The following is a 27,643-nucleotide window of genomic DNA, read 5'->3' as shown; positions in this document are numbered from 1 at the left end:
CATGTAAGTCAGAACCACTTTCTTACCTGATGCAAAATCTGGTCTTAAAATAATACTTACATGATTCAAAATCACGCAGATGATTTTGGTGGATCACAAATTATGTACTTAAACTCAATATGCCTTCTGTACATGTGTGCACTCTGTCACTCAGTCATGTCCGACTCTGTGCGACCCCATGGACTGTAGCCCACCAGGATCCTCAGTCCATGCAATTTCCCAGGCAAGAGTACTGGAATGAGTTGCTAGTTTCCTCTCCAGGGGATCTTTTGACCCAGGGATCAAACCCACATCTCCTAAGTCTCCTGCACTGACAGGTGGATTCTTCACCACTGCACAACCTGGGAAGCCCCAATATGCCTTCCAATGACATCTAAACTTCTCCTGAGAACAAAGCAGGATGTAATCTATTACTTTCCATCATGCGTCTCCTGTCCAATTCTTTTTCCCCATTTCCTTTCCCAGCTGAGCTGTGATATCCCTGTCAATATCAACCCCATTGGTAAGGAAAGTGACTGCATGCTAAGTCACTTCAGTCATGTCAGACTCTGGGTGACCCTATGGACTGCAGCCTGCCAAGCTCCTCTGTCCATGGGATTCTCCAGGCAAGAATACTGGAGTGGGTTGCCATGCCCTCCTCCTGGGGATCTTCCTGACCCAGGGATCAAACCTGTGTCTCTTAAGTCTACTTGCATTGACGGGCAGGTTCTTTACTAGTAGCACCACCTGCAAAGTCCCAAACGAAGGAAGATTTCAGCAGTAATAGGGCAATTTTTGTAACTTCTAAGGGGTTGATGAAGCACAAGCTGCAACTAAGATTGCTGGACAAATATCAATAATTTCAGATATTCAGATGACACCACCCTTATGGCAGAAAGCAAAGAGGAACACTGGGCTGGATGAACCATAAGCTGGAATCAAGATTGCTGGGAGAAATATCAATCACCTCCAATATGCAGATGACACCACCCTTATGGCAGAAAGTGAAGAGGAACTAAAGAGCCCCTTGATGAAGGTGAAAGAGGAGAGTGAAAAAGGTGGCTTAAGGCTCAACATTCAGAAAACTAAGATCATGGCATCTGGTCCCATCACTTCATGGCAAATAGATGGGGAAACAGTGGCAGACTCTATTTTGAGGGGCTCCAAAATCACTGCAGATGGTGATTGTAGCCACGAAATTAAAAGATGCTTACTCCTTGGAAGGAAAGTTATGACAAACCTAGACAGCATATTGAAAAGAAGAGACATCAATTTGCTAACAAAGGTCTGTCTATGGTTTTCCCAGTGGTCATGTATGGATGTGAGAGTTGGACTACAAAGAAAGCTGAGTGCTGAAGAATTGATGCTTTTGAACTGTGGTGTTGGAAAAGACTCTTGAGAGTCCCTTGGACTGGGAGGAGATCCAACCAGTCCATCCTAAAGGAGATCAATACTAGCAATGCATTGGAAGGACTGTTGCTGAAGCTGAAACTCCAATATTTTGCCACCTGCTGTGAAGGGCTGATTCATTTAAAAAGGCCCTGATGCTGGCAAACATTGAGGGCAGGCAGAGAAGGGGATGGTTGGATGGCATCACCGACTCAATGGACATGAGTTTGAGTAGACTCCAGGAGTTGGTGATGGACAGGGAGGCCTGGGGTGCTGCAGTCCATGGGGTCGCAAAGAGTCGGACATGACTAACAAACTAAACTGAACTGAACTGAACTGCTCCTTGGAAGAAAAGCTATGACCAACCTAGTTCAGTTCAGTTGCTCAGTCGTGTCCGACTCTTTCCGACCCCAAGAATTGCAGCACGCCAGGCCTCCCTGTCCATCACCAACTCCCAGAGTTCACGCAAACTCATGTCCATTGAGTAGGTGATGCCATCTAGCCATCTCATCCTCTGTCATCCCCTTCTCCTCCTACCCCCAATCCCTCCCAGCATCAGGGTCTTTTCCAATGAGTCAACTCTTCGCATCAGGTGGCCAAAGTATTGGAGTTTCAGCATTAGCATCATTCCTTTCAAAGAACACCCAGGACTGATCTCCTTCAGAATGGACTGGTTGGATCTCCTTGCAGTCCAAGAGACTCTCAAGAGTCTTCTCCAACACCACAGTTCAAAAGCATCAATTCTTCGGCGCTCAGCTTTCTTCACAGTCCAACTCTCACATCCATACATGACTACTGGAAAAACCATAGCCTTGACTAGACAGACCTTTGTTGGCAAAGTAATGTCTCTGCTTTTGAATATGCTATCTAGGTTGGTCATAACTTTCCTTCCAAGGAGTAAGTGTCTTTTAATTTCATGGCTACAGTCACCATCTGCAGTGATTTTGGAGCCCCCAAAAATAAAGTCTGCCACCGTTTCCACTGTTTTCCCATCTATTTCCCATGAAGTGATAGGACCAGATGACCAACCTAGAGAGCATATTAAAAAGCAGAGACATTACTTTGCCAACAAAGGTCCATCTAGTCAAGGCTGTGGTTTGAAGAATTGATGCTTTTGAACTTTGGTGTTGGAGAAGATTCTTGAGAGTCCCTTGGACTGCAAGGAGATCCAACCAGTCAATCCTTAAGGAAATCAGTCTTGAATATTCACTGGATATGAATGAATATTATGCTAAAGCTGAAGCTCCAATATTTTGGCCACCTGATGCAAAGAACTGACTCTTTGGAAAAGACCCTGATGCTGGGAAAGATTGCAGGCAGGAGGAGAAGGGGATGACAGAGGATGAAATGGTTGGATGGCATCACCAACCTGTTGGACATGAGTTGGAGCAAGCTCGGGGAGTTGGTGATGGATAGGGAAGCCTGTTGTGCTGCAGTCTATGGGGTCATAAAGAGTCGAACACAACTGAGTGACTAAACTGAACTGAACTGAAGGGGTTGTATGACAGAGATGAAGGGATTTTACAGACAAGTGTTGCAGACAGCTGTTTGAAGGAAATCATTGTCCAGTTTCAGTTTTACAAAAAGGAAAAGAAAAGAAGAAAAATAAGGGAGAAAAGAAGGCATAATCATGGATAAGGCCCTAAGAGAAAACATTTACAATGATTTAATCAACTCCAATTCAGTTCAGTTCAGTTGCTCAGTTGTGTCCAACTCATCCCATGAACTGCAGCATGCCAGGCTTCCCCATCCATCACCAACTCCTGAAGACTTCTCAAACTCACGTCCATCAGGTCGGTGATTCCATACATCCATCTCATCCTCTTTCATCCTCTTCTCCTCCTGCCTTCAATCTTTCCCAGAATCAGGGTCTTTTCCAATGAGTCAGTTCTTCGCATCAGGTAGCCAAAGTATTAAGTATACTGTTAAACATCCTGGTCACAGCAACATCATAATAAAACAATTGAAAAAATTAACATAAGGGTAGGCTTTCAAACCTAGAGTATTTATTTTTCTGTAAAAATGAATCTGAATTTTTATATAAATAAGGTTTACAAAACCCTGAATGTAGTAAATTAGAAAAGGGTAACAGAGATATTTAAATTTCTGAATAGGAAAGATATAAACTTTGAAATTTGAGTGAAAATGTTCAAGTAGAGAATTTGCTACTTGAAACAAATTTTTAAAACTGATCATAATTCTAATCATGGGAGAAAAGCTTAACTAGCAGAGATTTTACTGGCTAAATTTTCTAATAAAAGGTTTAATAAAGCTAGAAATAAATAAGAATCTGGTCAAGTATATCTTGGAAACTTTGAAACATATCTGTGTTGGTTTCTTAAGGCTGCAATAACAAAGCACCAAAAACTGGGTGACTTAAACAGCAGAAATTGATTGTCTCACAGTCTGAAGACTTAGAAGTATGAGATCAAGAAGGGCTGGATCCTTCTACGGGCTGTGAGGTAGTGAGGGATATTTTGTTTCATGCATCTCCTGTAGCTCCTGGGAGGTTCAGGCATTCCTTGGCTTGCAGATGGTGTACATGCCTGTCTCTTTGTCCAAAGTTTCCTTTTTTACAGGACATTAGTAATATAGCATTGGGCTTCCCAGGTGGTGCTACTGGTAAAGAATCCACCTGCAAATGCAGGAGAGGTAAAAGACGTGGGTTACATTCCTGGGTTGGGAAGATCCCCTGGAGGAGGAAATGGCAACCCACTCCAGTATTCTTGCCTGGAGAATCCCACGGACAGAGGAGCCTGGCAGGTCCATAAGTTCACAAAGAGTCAGACACGACTGAAGTGACTTAGCACAACTGCAAGCAGGCATATAGCATTAGGGTCCGCAATGTCGAACGCTTTTTAACTTGATAACCTCTACAAAGACTGTATTTCCAAATAGAGTCACATTCTGAAATTAGGATTCCAACATGTCTTTATCGAGGGAAGACAATTCAACCCATATCAACATTCTTTAAAGTAGATTAAATTTTCATACAAAATACATTCTGCCCTCCCTTGAGAGCAGCAGTGAGAACAATTTCTTGATATCAGGACTGGCCTCAGGACTTGTTTTGACAGATGAGAGGTGAGTGGAACAACATATGCCCCTTCCCAGCAGAGACATGTAGAGTCAAGACACATCCTGGCCACTATGGCAACACCATCAGATGGGGCTGCTCCTTCAGCCAGGCAGGAGGACATATCACCTACGTATAAAGGATACAGAACCTCCTTCTGGGTGTAAGCCACTAACATCTCAGGGGTAATTTAAACTACAGCAAACTTAGTCAAATCTAACCAAAAAACTTTCTAGATTACCTCAAAGAAGAAAATCAAAATAAAATTTCAGACTGTCTAAAACAAAATGAAAAGAGTACTTCATAATAAAATCTCGGCACTAGATACAACAAAACTGTAATCAAAGGAAAATGTATCCCCTAAAATACTTTCATTTCCAAAGAAAACTGTAAAAGTTCAAAGAAAGGGATATCTTATGGAAATCAGAAACATGAAAGAAAACATTTAAAGTAGCAAGAGAGCATTTTAAAAGATCAAAACAGACATTATTAAAAACAAAAGGGTAAAGGATGCTGCTGCTGCTAAGTCACTTCAGTCATGTCCGACTCCACGCAACCCCCTAGACACCAGCCCATAAATAAATCTAAAAGAATGTCCTAGAAAAACAGCATCAACATAGACAAAACCACTTATTAGGACTGAGGTCATGAGACAAAGAAAGGAAACTAGAGAAAACAGAAAGTGGGAGAGAGGTGAGAGCATAAAGAGGAAGGAAAATAAAGGAAAAAGAGAAAGCAAAATTAGGAATGAAAAAGGACACAGACATAGATTTTTGGGAAATTAAATACATTTCAATCTTACTTTCCAACACTGCCCACACTTGACGATGGCCTCAGGGGATTACTCATGGGCCCTTTAAGTCTCCAAGCCGCCTTCTCTAGGCACCTGACCTGTATACTTCCCCTGGTTCTCACCCTTTTCAGAATTTCTTCCCCAATTGTCTTCCCCAGAAATCCACATTAAACATCTTCTTCGTGAGATCTTACCTTAAATTTGAAAGATATCTTAAATCCTTAAAGTACATTAAAAGATAATCATTTGTCTGCTTTCTGCTACATATTTTAAGCTTCTCAAAAGCAGCCAAAATTTTCAGTCCTGTCTCTAGATGAAATATGGGCGGTTCTCGTTTTGCACAGTTCTCTGATAATGAAGATCAATGAAGCCATGTTAGGCAAGGACCCAGTTCAGATGGGCATGAGTTTCAGGTACACAAAATTGTGCAAATCAAGGACTGCCTGAATATATCCAGTGCCTAGCATTTGACATATACTAAATAAAATATCAATGAAGGAATGGATGAGTTTTCTAGAGTAGCTTACCAACAGACTTGGAGTTGAACGGAATTTTCAAAATAAACTTTATGAAAAAATAGCACAGAAAAAAGGAAAATCAGTCAAAAGCCATCATAAAATCATCATAAATCATCCCTAAGAGTAATCTATTGCAAGGCTCAACATTGATCCTAGCTAGGTTCCTTCTCTTCCTAATCCTACTGGAAAGTTCTTCAGTTACAGTTCTGTTATCAATAAATTTTTCTTTTAAATATACTTAGAATTTCTTCCTCCCCTGTTCTCTATCATTATTAACAAAAAGTACTCCTTTCTTTTCTCTCAGATTATTAGATAAACTAACTGGTCATTTTATAGCCAAAAAAAGCAGCTGAAATCTGAAATCAAAATATTTAACCATGTCCATTAAAAAAGCTTTTAAAACTCAACATATTTCAATTATTGACTGCATTTTAAACAGACACTGAAATATATCCATAATGAAAAAAGCAAGAGAAGAACCATGTAAATTAAGTAGTGAGATTCCCCCCAAAATGTTCATGATTTAAATTTTATTTAGTTTAACCCAAATTCTGGGAGGAAGCTTTTAATGAAGCTACCACTTTTATTTGAATAAATGTATACTGTCTACTAGAATGTACTGAAATCAAAAAAGTAGATAATTAACAGCTCTTAGAGTTGGTGAAATAATAAAAAGATTCACAGAGATAACTTTTTTAGTGAACATTGATTCAGTTCAGTTCAGTTGCACAGTCTTGTCCAACTCTTTGCAACCCATGGACTGCAGCACGCCAAGCCTCCCTGTCCATTACCAACTCCCAGAGATTGCTCAAGTTCATGTCCACTGAGTAAGTGATACCATCCAACCACCTCATCCTCCAGTGTTCCCTTCTCCTCCCGCCTTCAATCATTCCTACTATCAGGGTCTTTTCCAGTGAGTCAGTTTTTCACATCAGGTGGCCAAAATATTGGAGTTTCAGCTTCAACATCAGTCCTTCCAATGAATATTCAGGACTGATTTCCTTTAGGATGGACAGGTTGGATCTCCTTGCAGTCCAAGGGACTCTCAAGAGTATTCTCCAACACCACAGTTCAAAAGCATCAATTCTTCAGCGCTCAGCCTTCTTCACAGTCCAACTCTCACATCCATACATGACTACTGGAAAAACCATAGCCTTGACTAAATGGACCTTTGTTGGCAAAGAAATGTCTCTTCTTTTGAATATGCTGTCTAGGTTGGTCATAACCTTCCTTCCAAAGAGTAAGTGTCTTTTAATTTCATGGCTGCAGTTGCCATCTGCAGTGATTCTGGAGCCCAGAAAAATAAAGTCTGACACTGTTTCCACTGTTCAAGTTCTCATGAAGTGATGGGACCAGATGCCATGATCTTCGTTTTCTGAATGTTGAGCTTTAAGCCAACTTTTTCACTCTCCTCTTTCACTTTCATCTAGTGTATCCAGGTTGGTACATGTATTTTTAAGATACATACATACATATATATATATATATGGCATTGTGCTACATATCGTATTCTCTTTCTGCCCTTCTTCACTCTAACTTATGTTTTTAAAGTCTATTCCTTGTCACTAGTTATGTATCCAGTTGATTATTTCTCATGATGCATACTATTCCATAATGCATTTTCTGTGTATTTTTCTTACTTTTTCCTCAAACACTCATACTGACTCAACTCCCAGATATTACTACAGACACTGCAATTAATATGTGTTTGTGTGTCCCTAAGTGTCTAGTCAAGGCTATGGTTTCTCCAGTGGTCATGCATGAATGTGAGAGTTGGACTGTGAAGAAGGCTGAGCACCGAAGAACTGATGCTTTTGAACTGTGGTGTTGGAGAAGACTCTTGAGAGTCCCTTGGACTGCAAGGAGATCCAACCAGTCCATTCTAAAGGAGATCAGACCTGGGATTTCTTTGGAAGGAATGATGCTAAAGCTGAAACTCCAGTACTTTGGCCACCTCATGCGAAGAGTTGACTCACTGGAAAAGACTCTGATGCTGGAAGGGATTGGGGGCAGGAGGAAAAGGGGATGACAGAGGATGAGATGGCTGGATGGCATCACCGACTCAATGGACATGAGTTTGAGTAAACTCTGGGAGTTGGTGATGGACAGGGAGGCCTGGCGAGCTGCGATTCATGGGGTCACAAAGAGTCGGACACGACTAAGCGACTGAACTGAACTGAAGTGTTACCTAAAAATTTTCCAATATATATAACCAGTAGAAGGATCAGAAAGAAGAAAAAGAGAGCACATATTTTTGCTCTGTTGTCAAACTGCACCAGTGTAGGCTTATGACTGTTAAATATATTCTTAATTTGCATTCAAAATATATGATCCCATTACAATAACAAGTACACTAAATATATTGAGTAAGAGTTTCCAAATATATAGATAATTTAATTTAAAACTACTTTGAAGGTTTGTAATAAAAACAAATTAAGCAGCTGGCCTAGATCATCCTAAAGTACTGCCTTGAGACTACAACTAGAAAGTAAGCATATTAAACCCAGATTTTAAAAATCATAACATGAACAGGGCATTTATTGTTCCTTTTTAAACCTCTGGACACCTTTATTCAGTCATCTGACCCTTTTCATAAATCACACTTTTCAGAGATATAGTATCCATCTCTCTCCATACTGTCTTTCCTGAAATACAGAGAAAACCCTCTAAAATGTTTCCCAGACAAGCAATAATAGTATTTCACATTACTAGCAGGTAGGAAGTACAACTATCAAACCGTTACAAACTTTTATGGAACAATACTTAGCAAACATTTGGACAAAAATAGAAATTATCTTAATAAATAGTACCCTCTAAATTAGCTCAGTGAAGCTTTTTGCCATATTCTCTGGCCACAAAAACCTTTCACATTGCTCTATAGACTGTGTTTATTTATGTATTCTATGCTGTTATGAAAGAACCAATTTAAAGTTGGTGGCTCTATCTAAAAATTCACAAATGCATAATCTAAAGAAATGCCAAAGTAAACTACAAAATCCCTGAAAGTGGCTAGAATGAATCCAGTGATATGGAAAATGCAAAGCTTTTCACATGTGAAGTTACTCTCTTTTGGAGAAGAATACTAAGAAGATTAAAGCTTTTGTTAAGCTACCGAATAGTTTTCCATGGACTGTCCCTTTGCATCAAATCTTAGATTTTGGTGTTCATATTAATTTCTACTACAGTGAAAGTCAAAATACTACACTTTAATACCATTTAATGAAATTTGAAATTTAAGTTGATTACTAGCCAGGTAGTAAAAAGAGCTTGCCTTAAAGTGTACAGTTGAGTTCATTTCAGTAGCTCAGTCATGTCCTACTCTTTGCGCCCCCATGAGACATATTATCATCTATATGATACTATATAGCACGCCAGGCCTCCCTGTCCATCACCAACTCCCGGAGTTCACCCAAACCCATGTCCACTGTGTCAGTGATGCCATCAAACCATCTCATCCTCTGTCGTCCCCTTCTCCTCCTGCCCTCAATCTTTCCCATCATGAGGGTCTTTTCAAATGAGTCAGCTCTTCTCATCAGGTGGCCAAAGTATTGGAGTTTCAGCTTCAACATCAGTCCCTCCAATGAACATACAGGACTGATCTCCTTTAGGAGGGACTGGTTGGATCTCCTTGCAGTCCAAGGGACTCTCAAGAGTCTTCTCCAATACCACAGTTCAAAGGCATCAATTCTTCTGTGCTCAGCTTTCTTTATATTCCAATTCACATCCATACATGATCACTGGAAAAACCATAGCTTTGACAAAACGGACCTTTGTTGGCAAAGTAATGTCTCTGCTTTTCAATATGCTGTCTAGGTTGGTCATAACTTTCCTTCCAAGGAGCAAGCGGCTTTTAATTTCATCTGCAGTGATTTTGGAGTCCCAAAAAATGAAGTCTGACACTGTTTCCCCATCTATTTCCCATGAAGTGATGGGACCAGATGCCATGATCTTTGTTTTCTGAATGTTGAGCTTTAAGCCAACTTTTTCACTCTCCTCTTTCACTTTCATCAAGAGGCTTTTGAGTTCTTCTTCACTTTCTGCCATAAGGGTGGTGTCATCTGCATATCTGAGGTTCTTGATATTTCTCCCAGCAATCTTGATTCCAGCTTGTGCTTCCTCCAGCCCAGCATTTCTCATGATGTACTCTGCATATAAGTTCAATAAGCAGGGTGACAATATACAGCCTTGACATACTCCTTTTCCTATTTGGAACCAGTCTGTTGTTCCATGTCCAGTTCTAACTGTTGCTTCCTGGCCTGCATGCAGATTTCTCAAGAGGCAGGTCAGGTAGTCTGGTATTCCCATCTCTTTCAGAATTTTCCCCAGTTTATTGTGATCCATACAGTCAAAGGCTTTGGCATAGTCAATAAAGCAGAAATAGATGTTTTTCTGGAACTCTCTTGCTTTTTCGATGATCCAGAGGATATTGGCAATTTGATCTCTGATTCCTCTGCCTTTTCTAAAACCAGCTTGAACACTGGGAAGTTCTCGGTTCACGTATTACTGAAGCCTGGCTTGGAGAATTTTGAGCATTATTTTACTAGCATGTGAGATGAGTGCAAGGGTGCAGTAGTTTGAGCATTCTTTGGCATTGCCTTTCTTAGGGACTGGAATGAAAACTGACCTTTTCCAGTCCTGTGCCCACTGCTGAGTTTTCCAAATTTGCTGGCATATTGAGTGCAGCATTTTCACAGCATTGTCTTTTAGGATTTGAAATAGTTCAACTGGAATTCCATCACCTCCACTAGCTTTGTTCATAGTGATGCTTCCTGAGGCCCACCTGACTTCACATTCCAGGATGTCTGGCTCTAGGTGAGTGTGAATGATCACACTTTCGTGATTATCTGGGCCGTGAAGATCTTTTTTGTACAGTTCTGTGTATTCCTGCCACCTCTTCCTAATATCTTCTGCTTCTATGGTCCATACCATACAAGTTAGTGTATTATCCTCTACAAGTTAAAGTGTATTCACCAAATTATTTCTCTCAGTGACTTGTCTTTGCCAATATAGAGAGTATGTTTGGCCATAACCCCATGCACCTGCAACCTAACTCTTGCAAAGCCCATGAGGCACAGATCCAAGGAGGGATACAAGAGTCTGGGTATCAGAGCCCTTTTGCCTGGCCACTGAGGCATTTCTGATAATGTGCCCATTGACTTTAGGCAATTTTTCCATTTACAGAAACTCCATTAGATAATTTTTACCCTGCGATATTTCGCTTCCAATCAAATATTGAGGAAAAAACATACATTATAAATAAAGGAAGAATAGCTAACATCTACTGAGTGCCTATTACATACCATACATGATACTAGTTACCTTACAGGGATTACGATGACCAATTCACATTAACTGTAACCAAGAAGAAGGTACTTTTATCCTACTCTGCTGCTCCTACTGCTGCTAAGTTGCTTCAGTCATGTCCGACTCTGTGCGACCCCATAGACGGCAGCCCACCAGGCTCCCCCGTCCCTGGGACTCTCTAGGCAAGAACACTGGAGTGGGTTGCCATTGCCTTCTCCAGTGCATGAAAGTGAAAAGTGAAAGTGAAGTCGCTCAGTCGTGTCCGACTCTTCGCGACCCCATGGACTGCAGCCTACCAGGCTCCTCCATCCATGGGATTTTCCAGGCAAGAGTACTGGAGTGGGGTGCCATCGCCTTCTCCGTTATCCTACTCTACAACCGAGAAAATGAAAGCCTAGATGCAGGTCTTAAGATAGGATTCCAGCCCAGGTTCTCTAATTCTAGAACCCTGTTCTAAATGCTTACTCATATTGCCTATCTAAAACAATAACAAATGTTTTCCCACAACAAACGCCAATGTTTATTCTGTTATAAAGTAGCTTCAATTTATTCCTATTTATGGGGAAAAAATGAATATGTTTCATAAGTTAGCATTCAAGTCAGGTTTATACCCTGAGGAGATGGAGCCAAAGAAATAGTACAAGAGGATAATACTCTTTAAGGTGCAAAAGTTCAATTATCTTTGTTTATACAAAAGTTAGCCTACAGGCAGAATTACTCTGGCATAAAAGAAGTACACTATAGCTATCCAACAATTACCCTTTATTTACTGTTATGACTTTCTGGATCTTGTGATGCCATTTCAAGCCCTTTGCCTCCTGCCTAAAAGCTATACTATATATATCCCATTTAATGCTAGATATATTTTATGCTAAAAGCATGAAGATATGCATGGATAATTTCCCATCATGAATAGCTACATTGAGGAATGGTTATAAAATTTAAGTCCTCTATTTATCTGAAGAAAGAGAGGTATCTTACCTTCTATTATACCTTACCACTTTACCAATTAAATATTATGGATAATTGTCCATTATTTTAATCTTAATCTGCTCTTCCCCCAAGGCTATAAGGGAAAAAAAAAGCTTAACTATTAACAACATTTCCACAGTTTTAATAAACTGCATTTTATAATTTACAATGAATTACTATATTATTTAAATTTTTTAAATTAGATAATAATGCCAATTATATGAACTGAAAGTATTTTTTATTCAACAAAAGATGATATAATAAAAAGATGTTATTGAAATGATTGATAATTATTAATACTGTTTGGCAAACAAAACTTAGCTCATTTTTATTTATATAAAAATGTCAAATGTATTCTCAGTGTTATGAAAATAACCACCAAGACTTAAAATTTGAGTCTTATGAGACTTCAGTTCATCATTACTTGCTAACGGGGTTATGGACAAATTAAAGATTTTTACTTTCAATTTTATATAAATATGTGATATCTTTTATAATTAAAATAACTTTGAAATAAATTTTTCACATACAAACTAATGATTTTGCCCATAATTATTATTATGCAACTTTATTCTACTTGTTTCATTACACACTTTCTCTGGTCAATTCTCCAAGTTTTTTTTACAAATTTCATTCAAGTCAATTTTATTTGTGTGTTAATCATTCCTTTATAATCCCTTTCACTTTAAATGAGGACGGTAAAGAATATGTCTGCAATGCAGAAGACCCAGGTTTGATCCCCAGTCAGGAAGATCCCCTGGAAAAGGAAAGGGCAACCCACGCCAGTATTCTTCTCTGGAGAATCCCAAGGACAGAGGAGCCTGGTGGGCTACAGTCCCTGGGGTCGCAAAGAGTCAGAAACAACTAAGCTACTAACACTTTCACTCACTTTTCAAATACTGATAAGAGGTTTCATTGTATAGAACCGTGAGTTATTCTACCAAAACAATTTTAATTTCATACTTAGATATGTGTAAGAAACAGCATCCCTCCCACTTTTCAGAGCTTGGCCACAGGAAGGAGTTGGACTGGAGTTAGAAGAAGTTGCCTGGCTCTTTCAGATCATTATTCTTCTAACCGTGTATAGATGGTTAGCCTCCTCCAATATGTTTATAGCATAGACTGTGGTGATGTTTCACAGATGTACACTTATCTGTAAATGCATCAAGTTTTAAACATAAAATACATTGATTTGTTGGTCAATCATACCTCAATAAAGTGGTTTTATTAACCTCCATCAAATAATCAACCACCATCCCTGTTACACCCAACAGCATCTTTCTTCTAGTGAGAAATTTAGAACCAGGTGGTAATTTGTCTCTGACTCCAGCTCTACCAACAGAGATTCCAAAGTCAGGCTGTGTGGAAACCCATACTTCAGCCTCAGTTTCTTCAGCTCGCCTCCATACACGCAGATCTTCACCTCATAAACACACCCTTGGTGTATTTTACCACAGTCAGTCCCTTTTCTTGGCCTCAATCTTTTTCCTGCTACACCCTGGACCCACTGATACTCATTCTATATCTAGAATCTGACCACTTCCCATGCAGTCTCTTCTGGAATATCATAATCATCTCCTAAGTGGGCTTCTACATCTACCCTAGCCCCATGACAGGCCCTTTAAGAATTAGATAGAGGCTTTTTGTTTTGCTTTGTATTGTTCTTTAAATCAAGCCATATCTATAGTTAAAAACTCCTGTTTCAGGGAATTTCACTGGTGGTCCAGTGGCTAAGACTCTGAGCTCCCAGTGCAGGGGACTCAGGTTTGATCCCTAGTCAGGGAACTAGATCCTAAATGCCACAAGGAAAACCCAGCACAGCCAAATAACTCAATAAACTTAAAACAAAGAACAAGAAACCTCCTATTTCAGAAGAAAAGCCTAAGAGACCCCACACGAAGGTAGGAACCCTCTGTTGTGGTCTTTCCAATCTCCCCCACTTCACCCATTGTGATCCAGCCAAAAGTAGTCTTCCTGTAGCTATTTCTGTGACATCTGAGGCACCCACTCTCCTATCTTTCGGTTATTTGTTTTGCAAAGAATGTTTTTCTACTGGACATCGACAGAACCAACACATACATGCAACTTTCCTCAAATCTTTGCTCAAATGACAACTTTTCTTTGACTATCCAATTTAAAACAGTGACCCTTCCAGTCCCCTTTCCCATGATCCACACTGTATTATCTCAAAGCATTTAACACATTCTAACATAGCTGGGACTTCCCTGGTGGCTCAGAAGGTAAAGAATCTGCCTACAATGCAGGAAACCTAGGTTGGATCCCTGGGTTGGGATGATCCCCTGAAGAAGAAAATGGTTACCCACTCCAGTATTCTTGCCTGGAGAATTCCATGGACAGAAGAGCCTGGCAGCTATATTGTGTTTGCTTATTTGCTGAAATGCAGAGTGTGAGGATGGGACTCTTTTGTTCATTCTCTGAGACATACCAAGCACTGAGAACTAAACTAAACTGAGGGGCTGCCTCAGGAATATTTGTGAGAGAATGAATGAATCTCCTAATACCCATGCTCAACCATGCATCAGCACTTCTCTACTGGAACCTCATCCATAAGCAAGAACTAAAAAGGGCTAAAACACAGCCATACCATCATGCATAATGATTTTACTGTTATTAATAATTAGTTTTCTCCAATGTTACCCTGGAAAGGTCAATTTTCATTCCAATCCCAAAGAAAGGCAATGCCAAAGAATGTTCAAACCACCATGCAATTACCCTCATCTCACACTCCAGCAAAATAATGCTCAAAATTCTCCAAGCCAAGCTTCAACAGTACATGAACCAAGAACTTTCAGATGTTCAAGCGGGGATTACAAAAGGCAGAGGAATCAAAGATCAAACTGCCAACATCTGTTGGATCACAGAAAAATCAAGAGAGTTCCAGAAAAACATCTATTTCTGTTTTATTGACTACGCCAAAGCCTTTTACTGTGTGGATCACAACAAACTGGAAAATTCTTCAAAAGATGGGAATACCAAACCACTTCACTTGCCTCCTGAGAAAGCTACATGCAGGTCAAGAAACAACAGTTAGAACTGGACATGGAACAATGGACTGGTTCAAAATTGAAAAGGGAAAACATCAAGGCATCACCCAGATTATTTAACTTATATGCAGAGTACATCATGTGAAATGCCAGGCTGGATGAATCATAAGCTGGGAACAAGACTGCCAGGAGAAATATCAAGAACCTCAGATATGCAGATGACACCACCCTTATGGCAGAAAGTGAAGAGGAACTGAAAGGGCCAAGGGATAGAGGAGAGTGAAAAAGCTGGCCTAAAACTCAACATTCAAAAAACAAAGATCATGGCATTCAGTCCCATCACTTCATAGCAAATAGATGGGGAAACAATGGAAACAGTGACAGACTTTATTTTTCTGGGCTCCAAAATCACTACAGATGGTAATTGCAGCCATGAAATTAAAAGATGCTTACTCCTTAGAAGAAAAGCTATGACCAACATAGACAGCATATTAAAAAGCAGAGACGTTACTTTGCCAACAAAGGTCCGTCTGGTTGAGGCTGTGGTTTTTCCAGTAGCCATGTATGGATGTGAGAGTTGGACTATAAAGAGAGCTGAGCACCAAAGAATTGATGCTTTGGAACTGTGGTGTTGCAGAAGACTCTTGAGAGTCCTTGGACTGCAAGGAGATCAAACCAGTCAATCCTAAAGGGAACCAGTCCTGAATACTCACTGGAAGGACTGATACTGAAGCTGAAACTCCAATACTCTGGCCATGTGATTGTGAAGAACTGACTCATTGGAAAAGACCCTGATGCTGGGAAAGACTGAAGGCAGGAGGAGAAGGAAATGACAGAGGATGAGGTGGTTGGATGGCATCACTGACTCAATGGACATGAGTTTGAATAAGCTCTGGGAGTTGGTGATGGACAGGGTAGCCTGGCATGCTGCAGTCCATCGGGTCACAAAGAGTTAGACATGACTGAGCAACTGAACTGAATGCTAGCCTTATAACTGAATTTTGGTTCATTTTCTTTCCCATTTCCCATCACAGCTATTTGAAACTTCACCATCATACACATACTTTCTATTCCATTTCATCCCAACCCCTAGATTTAAGAGGGTTTACTGTCCCCAAAGCACATTGCCACTGAAGGTGATCATCCCCAAACTTGGATCTCAACCAATAAAGCAGAGGAAGAACAAAATGTTTTCATGTGGCACACGCTGCACAACAACCATGTTGTCATTGTTCAATGGCCCAGTCATGTCAGACTCTTTGCAACCTCATGGACTGCAGCACACCAGGCCTTCCTGTCCCTCACTATCTCCCAGAGTTTGCCCAAGACAACAACCATGGTGACATACAAATTAATATCTCATGATAAATTACTACTTATGAGGTACTATGTAAAATGTGAAAACACATACATTATTGAGTTTTAAAATAATTCCTTTCATATTTAATGATGCCGGTACTTTATCTTTGAATATAAAAATAATAATAATTTAGGGCTTCCCTGCAGATGACACTACCCTTATGGCAAAAAGTGAAGAAGAACTCAAAAGCCTCTTGATGAAAGTGAAAGAGGAGAGTGAAAAAGTTGGCTTAAAGCTCAACATTCAGAAAGTGATGATCATGGCATCTGGTCCCATCCCTTCATGGGAACTAGATGGGGAAACAGTGGAAACAGTGTCAGACTTTATTTTTTGTGGCTCCAAAATCACTGCAGATGGTGACTGCAGCCATGAAATTAAAAGACGCTTACTCCTTGGAAGGAAAGTTATGATCTACCTAGATAGCATATTCAAAAGCAGAGATATTACTTTGCCAACAAAGGACCATCTAGTCAAAGCTATGGTTTTTCCAGTGGTCATGTACAGATGTGAGAGTTAGACTGTGAAGAAAGCTAAGCACTGAAGAATTGATGCTTTTGAACTGTGGTGCTGGAGAAGACTCTTGAGAGTCCCTTGGACTGCAAGGAGATCCAACCAGCCCATCCTAAAGGAGACCAGTTCTGGGTGTTCATTGGAAGGACTAATGCTGAGGCTGAAACTCCAATACTTTGGCCACCTGATGCGAAGTTGACTCATTGGAAAAGACCCTGATACTGGGAGGGATTGGGGGCAGGAGGAGAAGGCGATGACAGAGGATGAGATAGCTGGATGGCATCACCGACGCGATGCATGAGTTTGGGTGAACTCCAGGAGTTGGTGATGGACAGGGAGGCCTGGCATACTGCGATTGATTCATGGGGTTGCAGAGAGTCAGACACGACTGAGTGACTGAAATGAACTAGTAGCTCAACTGGTAAAAAATCCAATTGCAATGCATGATACCCTGGTTCGATTCCTGGGTTGGGAAGAGCCCCTGGAGAAGGGAATGGCAACCCACTCCAGTATTCTTGCCTGGAGTATCCCCATGGACAGAGGAGCCTGGCAGGCTACAGCCCATGGTGCCACAAAGATTCAGACATGACTGAGTGACAGAGCACATAAAAATAATTTAAATAAATTGATCATTAAATCATAGCATAATCCAGCTTAGATAAAATTTTGTAGGGCCTTAAAATACATTGGATATTTAATAGAGACAAGTCACTCTCCATAAAATTAATATGTTGACTCAAAAACAGCTATTAAGAAAATGACCTATCAAAAGAGCTGGTAAGTACATGAGGATATATTTCAACAAAATTTGTTAACAAAATTTATAATCAGTAAAAATATACAATGAAATTATTACTTTTACTACAGACTGCAAGGAGATCCAACCAGTCTATTCTAAAGGAGATCTGTCCTGGGTGTTCATTGAAAGGACTGATGTTGAGGCTGAAATTCCAATACTTTGGCCACCTGATGTGGAGAGCTGACTCATTTGAAAAGACTCTGGTGCTGGGAAAGATTGAGGGCAGGAGGAGAAGGGGACAACAGAAGATGAGATGGTTGGATGGCATCACCGACTCAATGGACATGGGTTTGGGTGGACTTCGGGAGTTGGTGATGGACAGGGAGGCCTGGTGTGCTGCGGTTCATGAGGTCGCAAAGAGTCGGACACAACTGAGGAATTGAACTGAACTATAATTTGTTTTTCATAAAATAAATTTACATATATTCAACTGATCCCTCAATCTTTATCTTTCTACAAGCCTTTTATAAATAGGAAAATATTAACACTTTTTACTGCTAGAAATATTAATTCTAAGACACATATTGATAAAATATATTAGCTGATATGATCAAAAATCCATATTCAGATGTTAAGTGCGCAAAGCTAACCTGGACAAGGGAAAGTATGAATTTCACTTTTTATAGCATGTACATTTTGTATTGCATTATCAATATAATGAAAAAGTTTGTTCATGGAGTAAAAGGTTTTTAAAAGAATTCATAAATATTACATTACAAAGTGAGTGTCAACCACATATTAGTGACACAATAAGCTTCCCTTGAAGTTTATTGTTATACAATATTTAGGAAAATGTGATATTAATACAGCCCATTTATTTTTCTTTATTTATTTGCTGCTGCTGCCACTGCTGCTAAGTCGTGTCTATAAGCAAAATGAGAAAACTTGTTTAAAGAAAACATATTCTGGATCTTCCAAAAATTCCTGATTAACTTTAATAGCCTATTATTACTTCTGAAAATAAACATCTCTAAGATAAATGAGCTCTGTTTCAAAAGTAGTTAATAATTGTTTATCTCTTTCCATAGAATATTAATGTTCTCAACATTAATTTTTTTAATATAAAATAGGCTCAATTTAAATACTAGGGGGAAAAAAGATTATATACCTTGTCAGCACTTTAAAAAAGGTCACTGTACTTTGTATGAATGTGAGGTTTAGGCAATTCATTGTTCCTAAAACATCTAATGGAAAATAGGATAACTAACCAATTCCAAGTTTAGAGAGTGAAAGTGAAAGTGAAGTCACTCAGTCGTGTCCGACTCTTTGCGACCCTGTGGACTGTAGCCCATCAGGCTCCTCCATCCATGGGATTTTCCAGCAAGAATACTGGAGTGGGTTGCCATTTCCTTCTCCAGGGGAATCTTCCTGATCCAGGGATCGAACCCAGGTCTCCTGCATTGCAGGCAGATGCTTTAACCTCTGAGCCACCAGGGAAGCAAGGTGTTTAACCTGGGCAGGAGGGTAGGAGAAATGATACTGGTCAAAGAGCACAAACTTCCATTCATAAAATGAGTAAGTTCTGGGGATATAACAAACATCATTGTGATTGGTTAACAACACTGTAATACATACTTGAAAGCTACTAAAAGAGTAGATCTTAAATGCTCTTACTATAAAAAATGACATGATGGAGGTATTACCACTACCGTGGTAACTATACTACAATACATTAGAATATCAAACCAATGCACTGTACATCTTAAATTTATACAATGTCAATGATACCTCAATAAAGCTGGGGAAATTTCTAAAATAAAAAAATAAAAGGTTTTTTTTTTAACTTAAAAAAAATAGGACTTCTTTTCAATGGACCCTCAGAGACATGTTACGGTTACTATTTCTAGGTTCATATAATAAATATAAAGAACCAGAAGATCCCTAATCTCACCATCTGAGAAGGCCTGAGTATCACACAAGGAAGTGGAAGATGCAAGGGCCAAAGAGAAGGAGGGTGGTAGCTTCATGGACTGATGGTGGAGGGAGGGATGAAAAACACTTGCAAACATAGGAATCAGTGTTCAATTTTGAAATTATTTGTGATTTTTAGATTTTTATCTTCTTTTATCACCACCGTCTCATAAAATTTATTTTATGCATACAACTTAGGTTAATGTGTGTACATGCATGTGTGTGTCTATGGAAGTGGTAATTAAGAAAAAATTTTCATACTGAATGAATATGTTAGAAAAGAGACACAAAAACAAATGAAAAAAAGCAGCGAAACAGAGTCAGAAAACTGCCTGCAAACCATGGAAATGTGCGGAAAACTTCTGAAGAGTTTGGATTTCGCTAGAACTGGAAAGAAATCTGAATTATTTAAGCTAAACCTTTAAGAAGTGACATTCCTAGGTGACATCTGTACCTAGAAAAAAAATTTTAACACTCACAACGTGATACATATCCTCTAAGTGTGTATACAGGTTCACAAGGTAAATTCATACAAGAAAATAAAGAATACACCAAATAAAGGAGTATTTTTGAAAAGATATTCAGATACTCCTGTCATAGGGAACTGCACATTTTGAATACAAGATACCATTTCTCATGCATTCGTTCATCAAATTTTATTCTAAAATTCTTTTAAATTTAAAAGAAATATTTTTGGAATTTTTTTTAAATTCTGACAATAATTTCTGAATTATTGGAAAGAGTTGGGAAGGATGCAGAATAAAGACAAAGCACACCAACTACGTGTGGGAGTTTAAATTGGTTCAGCTCCTTAGAAGAGTAATTCTATAATATCTGGTCAAGTTGACAAGGTCACAGCCTATAAGCCACAATTTCACTTCTCTATATAAACACTAAAGAAACACGTGCCCTTGAAGACATGAACAAGAAGGTTCACTGCAGCACCACCAGTGCAAATATAAGTTGGGAATTATTGAAATGTCCATCACGGCGGGGGTGGGGGTGTGTGGGGAGGGGTGAATAAAGCCACATATCTACAGACAGTAATTTTATAAATCAATTAATATGTATGAATAAGAAATAGAGGGACAGATAAATCTCAAAAACATAGCTAGTTGTAACCTCCCACACATCCTGGTCTTTACTCAATACACAGTAACCATTTAAGAACTATCTGTTGTGATCCCTTATACAAAAGTAAGATTAAACTAATATGAAAATAACAAAATGATAAAAATGTCAATTCATCTTCCAGGCAATAAATGTACAGTTCTCACATTAAAAAGATTTAATGAATGTGTTTCATATAAAATCAAGAAAGAATTGTTTAGCCTATTATGAGCAGGTTACTGTTCTTTCTAGATAAGATTATTATAGCAATAGGTTATATGACCATAACCTTCATCAGTCAGAATTAAAAAAACTAAAAGTTAACTTCTTAAAATTTAAAAAAGAATTCTGGCACAGTAAACCTGATCTTGGTTCTACACTTCAGATTTTTTTCCCACAATCGATAATGCTTCATGCCAAGCAAGCTCAATGCTTCATGCAATTTCCAGCTGAAAACTAATTTAAGCTCTTGCAACTTTTATCTACAATATATGAAAATTAGTCATTCTCTTAATTAATAGAAGCTTGCTCACAGATTCAAAAGAAACGATTTTTAACATTTCAGAGATACAGGACAGTTAGCTAAAGACAAATTGCATTGGTAAATGCTATGTGAGATAACACACTAAACCAGGCACTGCTTCAAAAGAGCAGGAAAAAGACAGTCACATGCAGAATATGCTATCGACAGAAACACTGTAACGTGCTCCTTCTTAGTCTTTTCTGGGGTTTTTCTGGGGGACGGGGAGGGCATGCCACACAGCTTGTGAGATCTTGAACCCCGGCCGTCAGCAGTGAGAACGCAGAGTCCTAACCACTGGCCTGCCAAGGAAGTCCCTCCTTCCTAGTTTATAAAATCAGTAAACAGACGTTGGCAGAGCAGAAGTCCGAATGAGCCAATAAAAGTAAAAATAGACTGAAAATTTGGGCAAGGTACAATCCAATCCCCTGGCAGTGCTGGCACTTAGTAGGTGCTCAGGAGGGATATTAAATGCATGAAGGGAAGGGAAGGCTGAAGGGGGAGAAGCAGAGATGAAATCTTTCATTTCGTTTCAGAATCATCTTCCTGCTAAGCATCATTCATTCATTCATTCATTCATTTATTCATATATTGATGCAGTTCATTTAATTACATTAACTGAGTCCCTGCTCTAGGTTCCAGAGAAAGAGAAAAGCCAACATGTTTCCTCAACACTGCCAGCCTAAGGCTACCTGTTCTCTTACCCTTGGGATGTTGATCAGATAATTCTCAGTGTTAGAAATAGCATCTTTCCTATATCTTTGCACACAATGTTCTTCCAAGGAATAATTTTAAATAGTATCACTTCTGCAAAGCATAGTAGAAGTGAATATAAGAATAATGTACTTCAGGCTTACTACTATAACATTTATACAAATGTACTCATCTCATATATTAAGATAGTCAAATATTCACTATATCCTGTGCCTTTGACTGTATGTATATGGATACATACATATATTTTACACTAGTTTTACAATGGCCATACACTAGCTATACATCTCACAGTAGCTAATACCTGTTAGTGTGAAAGGGGAAAATACATGAATTATATTCACATTCTCATTTTTAAGTTACTTGCTTTTTAAACAGATATTTAATTTTGACATATTCTAATATTTCATTGAAAATAGGAATGTAATTTTAATGAAAGTCCTAAATGTAACATCTCAACCCAAGAGGACAAGCTTATCAATCTTTCAAGTACTTTTAATCAAGAAATGAAAACGTACTTAGCCCAGAGAATGAAATCAACAAAAATGTTAACTCTTTCTTATTTATCACTCAGTCTTTTGTGTAATGCGTACTTTTTAAAGGATATATATAAAACTAGAAACTTCCAGAGTAAAGATTTAGTTTACACCATAAATTTTAGAAATATGTGAGCTTTTTGAAGATGAGAGGAATAGGAAAAGCTCTATCTCCAAGGGAAAGCTAAAACTTTTTAAACTTATCTTCCCAATGTTTCAACAAAACATAAGCTTCCAATAGTGTTCTTCCAAGTATGCCTTCATTGTATTTTTGAAAAATTATGCTGAAATTTTTATATTGTTTTAAATTAAAAAAAAAAACTAAGCCTTATTCTCTTATTTGAGCTGTGATTTAAAACCTGACAAATTTGAAAGCTGGATAGGAGTTACTTTTCTACAGTAGATGACATATTCTCTGTCAAGTTCTTTTATTTCTTCATGAGTCACACCATACTTTAGCATATAAATAAATAAAACATTTATGAAAATATTTCCAAAATATTTTTAAAGCAGGCAATCCCACACTCATAAAACAGCTGAAGGGAAACAAATTCGTGCGCATTATTTCAGGCTCCCCTGCTTTATTCATGAACATTATTAAGCCCCGGGAAATAAAGAACAGTTATTGTCTGCACTGTGTCGGAGCCAGCAATCTCTTTGCAAACAGGACCACTAATTTATGAACAGCAACAGACACAAGGAAACCCACTTGTTCCTTTCATCTTGTAAAATTCCACAAGCTACATGAATAAGGATCTTTAGGATATAGTGAAGCCCCAGGTCATAATTATGGACCCTTCCAAAAACATATTTTTGTTTGCCTGCTTTATTTTAAGGAAACCTATAACAAATACCATTAGATTCCTTAAATGAAAGAAGGAGAAGTGTTGTCCCAGTAAGGAGGTGGATTCCAACCCACTGATAATATATTCTACCCCACTGGTAATATATTAACTTCCAGTGCTGAATTCCAGAAATGAGTGTAGACTGTACACTGGAATAATCTTATATCTTCTGAGGTCAGTGGCTGGTAGTTTCCTCGCTTCTGAGCAACACCAATCTCCCAGCCTTTATCTCACTGTCATGTGGGGCTCACTACATCCATGGACCCAAGTGAATATCCCCATTGATGATATCCAAAGGCTTATTTCAAAAACATGCTTCCGTGGAACCCCAAGAGATCCATGAGAGAAGGGACCATACTACACCCCAATCCAAAGTCTTTTATAACATACATAAAGGCTAAAAAAAGAAAGGTAATATTATTGAAGTAGGAAATATACATGAAATATTAAAAAATCAAAAGATCAAAATGTAGCACATCTACTTACATGATTTAAGAAGTAAATTGAGAGTAATTTGCTCTCAAGCCAAGTAAGTTTCCCAACAAAATGTACTGGCTTGTTTCTTCTTAAGGAAAAAAAAAGGCCTGATTTGTTTGCAGATATTTTCATTACACAGAAACTAGACAGAGGGCATTTTACTTATTGATAAAGTGTCTTGTTTGGTTCTAATATAGCAAATGTGATCTCTCAAATTGCTTATAGCACATATATTTAGCTTGTTTTTATGGAACTAAGCCTACAGCTACTTATTCTATTCATTAAATTAAAAGCAGGTATTCTTCCTGTAAGAGAATTTGTTCCAGTAAAGTTAGCCTTTAGGCAAATCTCTTCTAAATCTGCCTTGCCTTCTCATGATTCTTAAATAAAACTGACGTGTCACAAAGGGAGAACATGAAAATTTACTATAACAAATCATATTTAAGAAAGACCCATTCTTTTTCACTTTCATAATTGATATTTTTAAAAAAAGCAAAACTCACCCTAGTAAAAATACAGGTATAATTTACTAAACAGAAAAATTGTTTAAGTTGTACATAATATTACCAGACACTCCAGTAGAGACAATCTTATGTCATTATACTACTGATAAAAGTGAAAGTATTAGTCACCCATTCATGTCCAACTCTTTGTCCACCAGGCTTCTCTGTCCATGGAATTATCCAGGCAAGAATACTGGAGTAAGATGTATTCCCTTCTCTAGGAGCTCTTCCTGACCCAGGGATTGAACCCAGGTCTCCTGCATTGCAGGCAGATTCTTTACCATCTGAGCCACCAGGGACACTTTCACACCAAAAGTTTTCAGCAGCCCAAACCCATGTTAAAAGTCTAAATACTCCAGGTTTTGTATTTTTCTCAATCTTTTGAATTCAATGCACTCTATCTTGGTCAATTTATCCAACAATATGTGAAAAGTTTGTTAGAGTATATTTGAAGACAGAAGAAATGTTCAGCTACCATTCACTGAGTCCCTACGTGTTAATAACTGCTGGCACTTTCTTTGACCTGTATGGTTAACACTGTTATCCAAAAAAGGAGATTGTATTTATCAGATTTTCTTCGACCATATCTTCTTACTTGGAATGATTTAGTTTTGACATTAAACGATAAATCATAATGAAGCTTCAAGAAATCATAATGAAGCTTCACTGTTCAAAAATCTTTAATGACTCTCTGAAACTCAAATTGATGTTTTAAGCCTTCTTCCACGTGAGTCCAACTTAACTCTTTTCAAGCATATGGTCCACAATCCTCATCCACAGCTCCCCTGCTCTGGTAACGTTGATCTATTCACTGCCCTTATCATACACACTATCATTTTCATAAGAAAAAATCATTACATCACTTTCAGTGGATGGTTAATATCTTCTAGTTCAGCTAATTCAAGTCACAAATCTTTGCTCAAAATGCATATCAATATATTTTCCTCCAACAATTTCTCATGAACAAATTCCATAATAGAAATGAGGCTTTTTTCTAAGACATATACAAATATTACTAGATTAAAACATCTTAAAATCTGACATTTCAATGTTTCTATTTAAAAAATCATCAATTCATCAGGAATTACATTTTAACTCAACTTAAATTTTGTCCTGATTTATTATATTCATTTTATTTGATAAGTAGAGTTTTTTAAAAAATCAGCTTTGTGATTTAGTTCTGTATGTAAACAAAGCAGAAACTATTTAAACAGATTGACATTAATACACTTATTAAAAAGGAATACCAACAGAAGTTATATTTTGTGTTGAACAAAAGCAATAAATTTGTTTGAGAGCAGTGTATTCTAAACATCTTCATTCTAATCATATACAGAATAGCTAATGCTTTATAAAAGAAAAAATAAACTATTTTATTATAGTAAAAAGGAATTTTACAGACAAGATGACTAAAACAATAAAAAGATCATATATTTGCCAATGTGTGTTAAAATTTTATAACCCATTAATTTTATTTCTCAGCACATTGTTTGAATTAAGGTTGCGTTCTGGTCGTAGATGATCCTTAAACATCCAACTAATATTTCCTATTTTACTATTTATCAGACTTGTCTACACTTTGACATATCACAATGATGTTCCTAGAAAAGCCACATGAGGAGGTAGAGGAAAAGTTAGGAAAATATTTCTCAAAATTATATTTTTGAAAATGAATCTATAATTATCCAGTTAAAAGCAATGGGATTTTGTTTTATAGACTATTTTCATAAAATCTCATAAGTAGGTCTGTTCATACTGAAGTAAACCATGGGTCAGAATACTGGGAGATCTGGCAGAAACCCCAGAAAGGCATATATTTCACTAACAAAACAGACTCCCTACTCCAACTCAAGCTTGATGATGACCTCAGAGACAAGCCATGAAAGTTAGTGGTGGTTTAGTTGCTATCAAGGTTAGAATAAAGCTAAAATTTCATTTTATACCAGTATAATACACAAAGACAAAGAAGTACACCTAGATAAATTTACCAGGATAATAATAACAGGTAAATTACATAGCAAGATTTGTCCTCAGTTTCAGAAATCAAGATATATTTACCTTGAAAGGCAGCTGCATTTCGAGATATCAAAAACTTTAAAGTAGAGCTGGATGTTTGAAGCACCTGCTGCATATCCTGGCGAGCCACGACTTGGTATCTCTCCTCCATCTTCTTGGTGCAACATGTAGGTTTTTTGGCTGTGCAAACCTGAAGATCAGGCCCTGTAATACACAGAATATTTTTCAGAATAATTACTTATTCATTTAGCAGCATTACATGTTATGTATAAATCATTAATGATCAGTCCTGCATATAACAGGTTCATGTTCTGGAGATCTTCCAGCAAAATGACACCAGTGGATTGACACCAACCTAAGGATACACTGGATCCCACAGCAAGCTGTGCCAGGAACTGGCCCTAACACCAGCAGACAAAAACACAAACATGTGGAGGTAAAAGATACACTGCTAAACAAGCAACGGATGACTAGAAAAATCAAAGAAGAAATAAATTTTTCAAAAACCTAGAGACAAATGAAAATGAAAATGCAACAATCTAAAATCTACAGCATGCAGCGGAAGAAATTCTAAGAGGGAAGTTGATAGCAATACAGACTCAGGAAATAAACAAAAAGGAACCTCGAGAGAATAACCTAAACTTACACTTAAAGGAACTGGAAAAATAAGAGCAACAGCAAAACAATGTTAGAAGGAGAAAAGAAATCATAAAGATCAGAGAAGAAATAGATGAAACAGAGAATTTGGGGGGGGAGGACAGAAAAGATCAATTAAACTAAGAACTGATTCTTTGAAACAAAATTGAAAATCCAGATGCCAGACTCAGCAAGGGGAAAAGTAAGAGGGCTGAAATCAACAAAACTAGAAATGAAACAGAAGTTACAATTGACACAACAGACATACAAAGGGTCTTAAAAGATTACCACAAAGAATTATAGTCCAGCATCATGGGAAAAGCAAGAGAGTTCCAGAAAAACATCTATTTCTGCATTATTGACTATGCCAAAGCCTTTGACTGTGTGGATCACAATAAACTGGACAATTCTGAAAGAGATGGGAATACGAGACCACCTGACCTGCCTCTTGAGAAACCTATATGCAGGTTAGGAAGAAACAGTTAGAACTAGACATGGAACAACAGACTGGTTCCAAATAGGAAAAGGAGTACTTCAAAGCTGTATATTGTCACCCTGCTTATTTAACTTATATGCAGAGTACATCATGAGAAACGCTGGGCTGGAAGAGGCACAAGCTGGAATCAAGATTGCCAGGAGAAATATCAATAACCTCATATATGCAGATGAC

The 27,643-nt window shown here is 38.1% G+C and overlaps 1 protein-coding gene across 1 annotated transcript in view; it reads right to left on the bottom strand.

Annotated features, from left to right (window-relative positions):
• The window catches only part of GPC5 (glypican 5), a 1,587,765-nt gene that overhangs the window by 1,517,956 nt on the left and 42,166 nt on the right, over positions 1-27,643 (bottom strand). The window contains exon 2 of the mRNA XM_040267332.1: positions 26,380-26,541. Coding sequence (XP_040123266.1) covers positions 26,380-26,541 — 162 coding nt within the window. The remainder of the gene's footprint in view (positions 1-26,379; positions 26,542-27,643) is intronic.

The sequence above is a fragment of the Oryx dammah genome, unplaced genomic scaffold (assembly GCF_014754425.2).
Source record: "Oryx dammah isolate SB20612 unplaced genomic scaffold, SCBI_Odam_1.1 HiC_scaffold_24, whole genome shotgun sequence".
Taxonomy (NCBI): domain Eukaryota; kingdom Metazoa; phylum Chordata; class Mammalia; order Artiodactyla; family Bovidae; genus Oryx; species Oryx dammah.
Note: the sequence above shows the minus strand (reverse complement) of the source record. Positions and strands in the feature narration are given on the sequence as shown.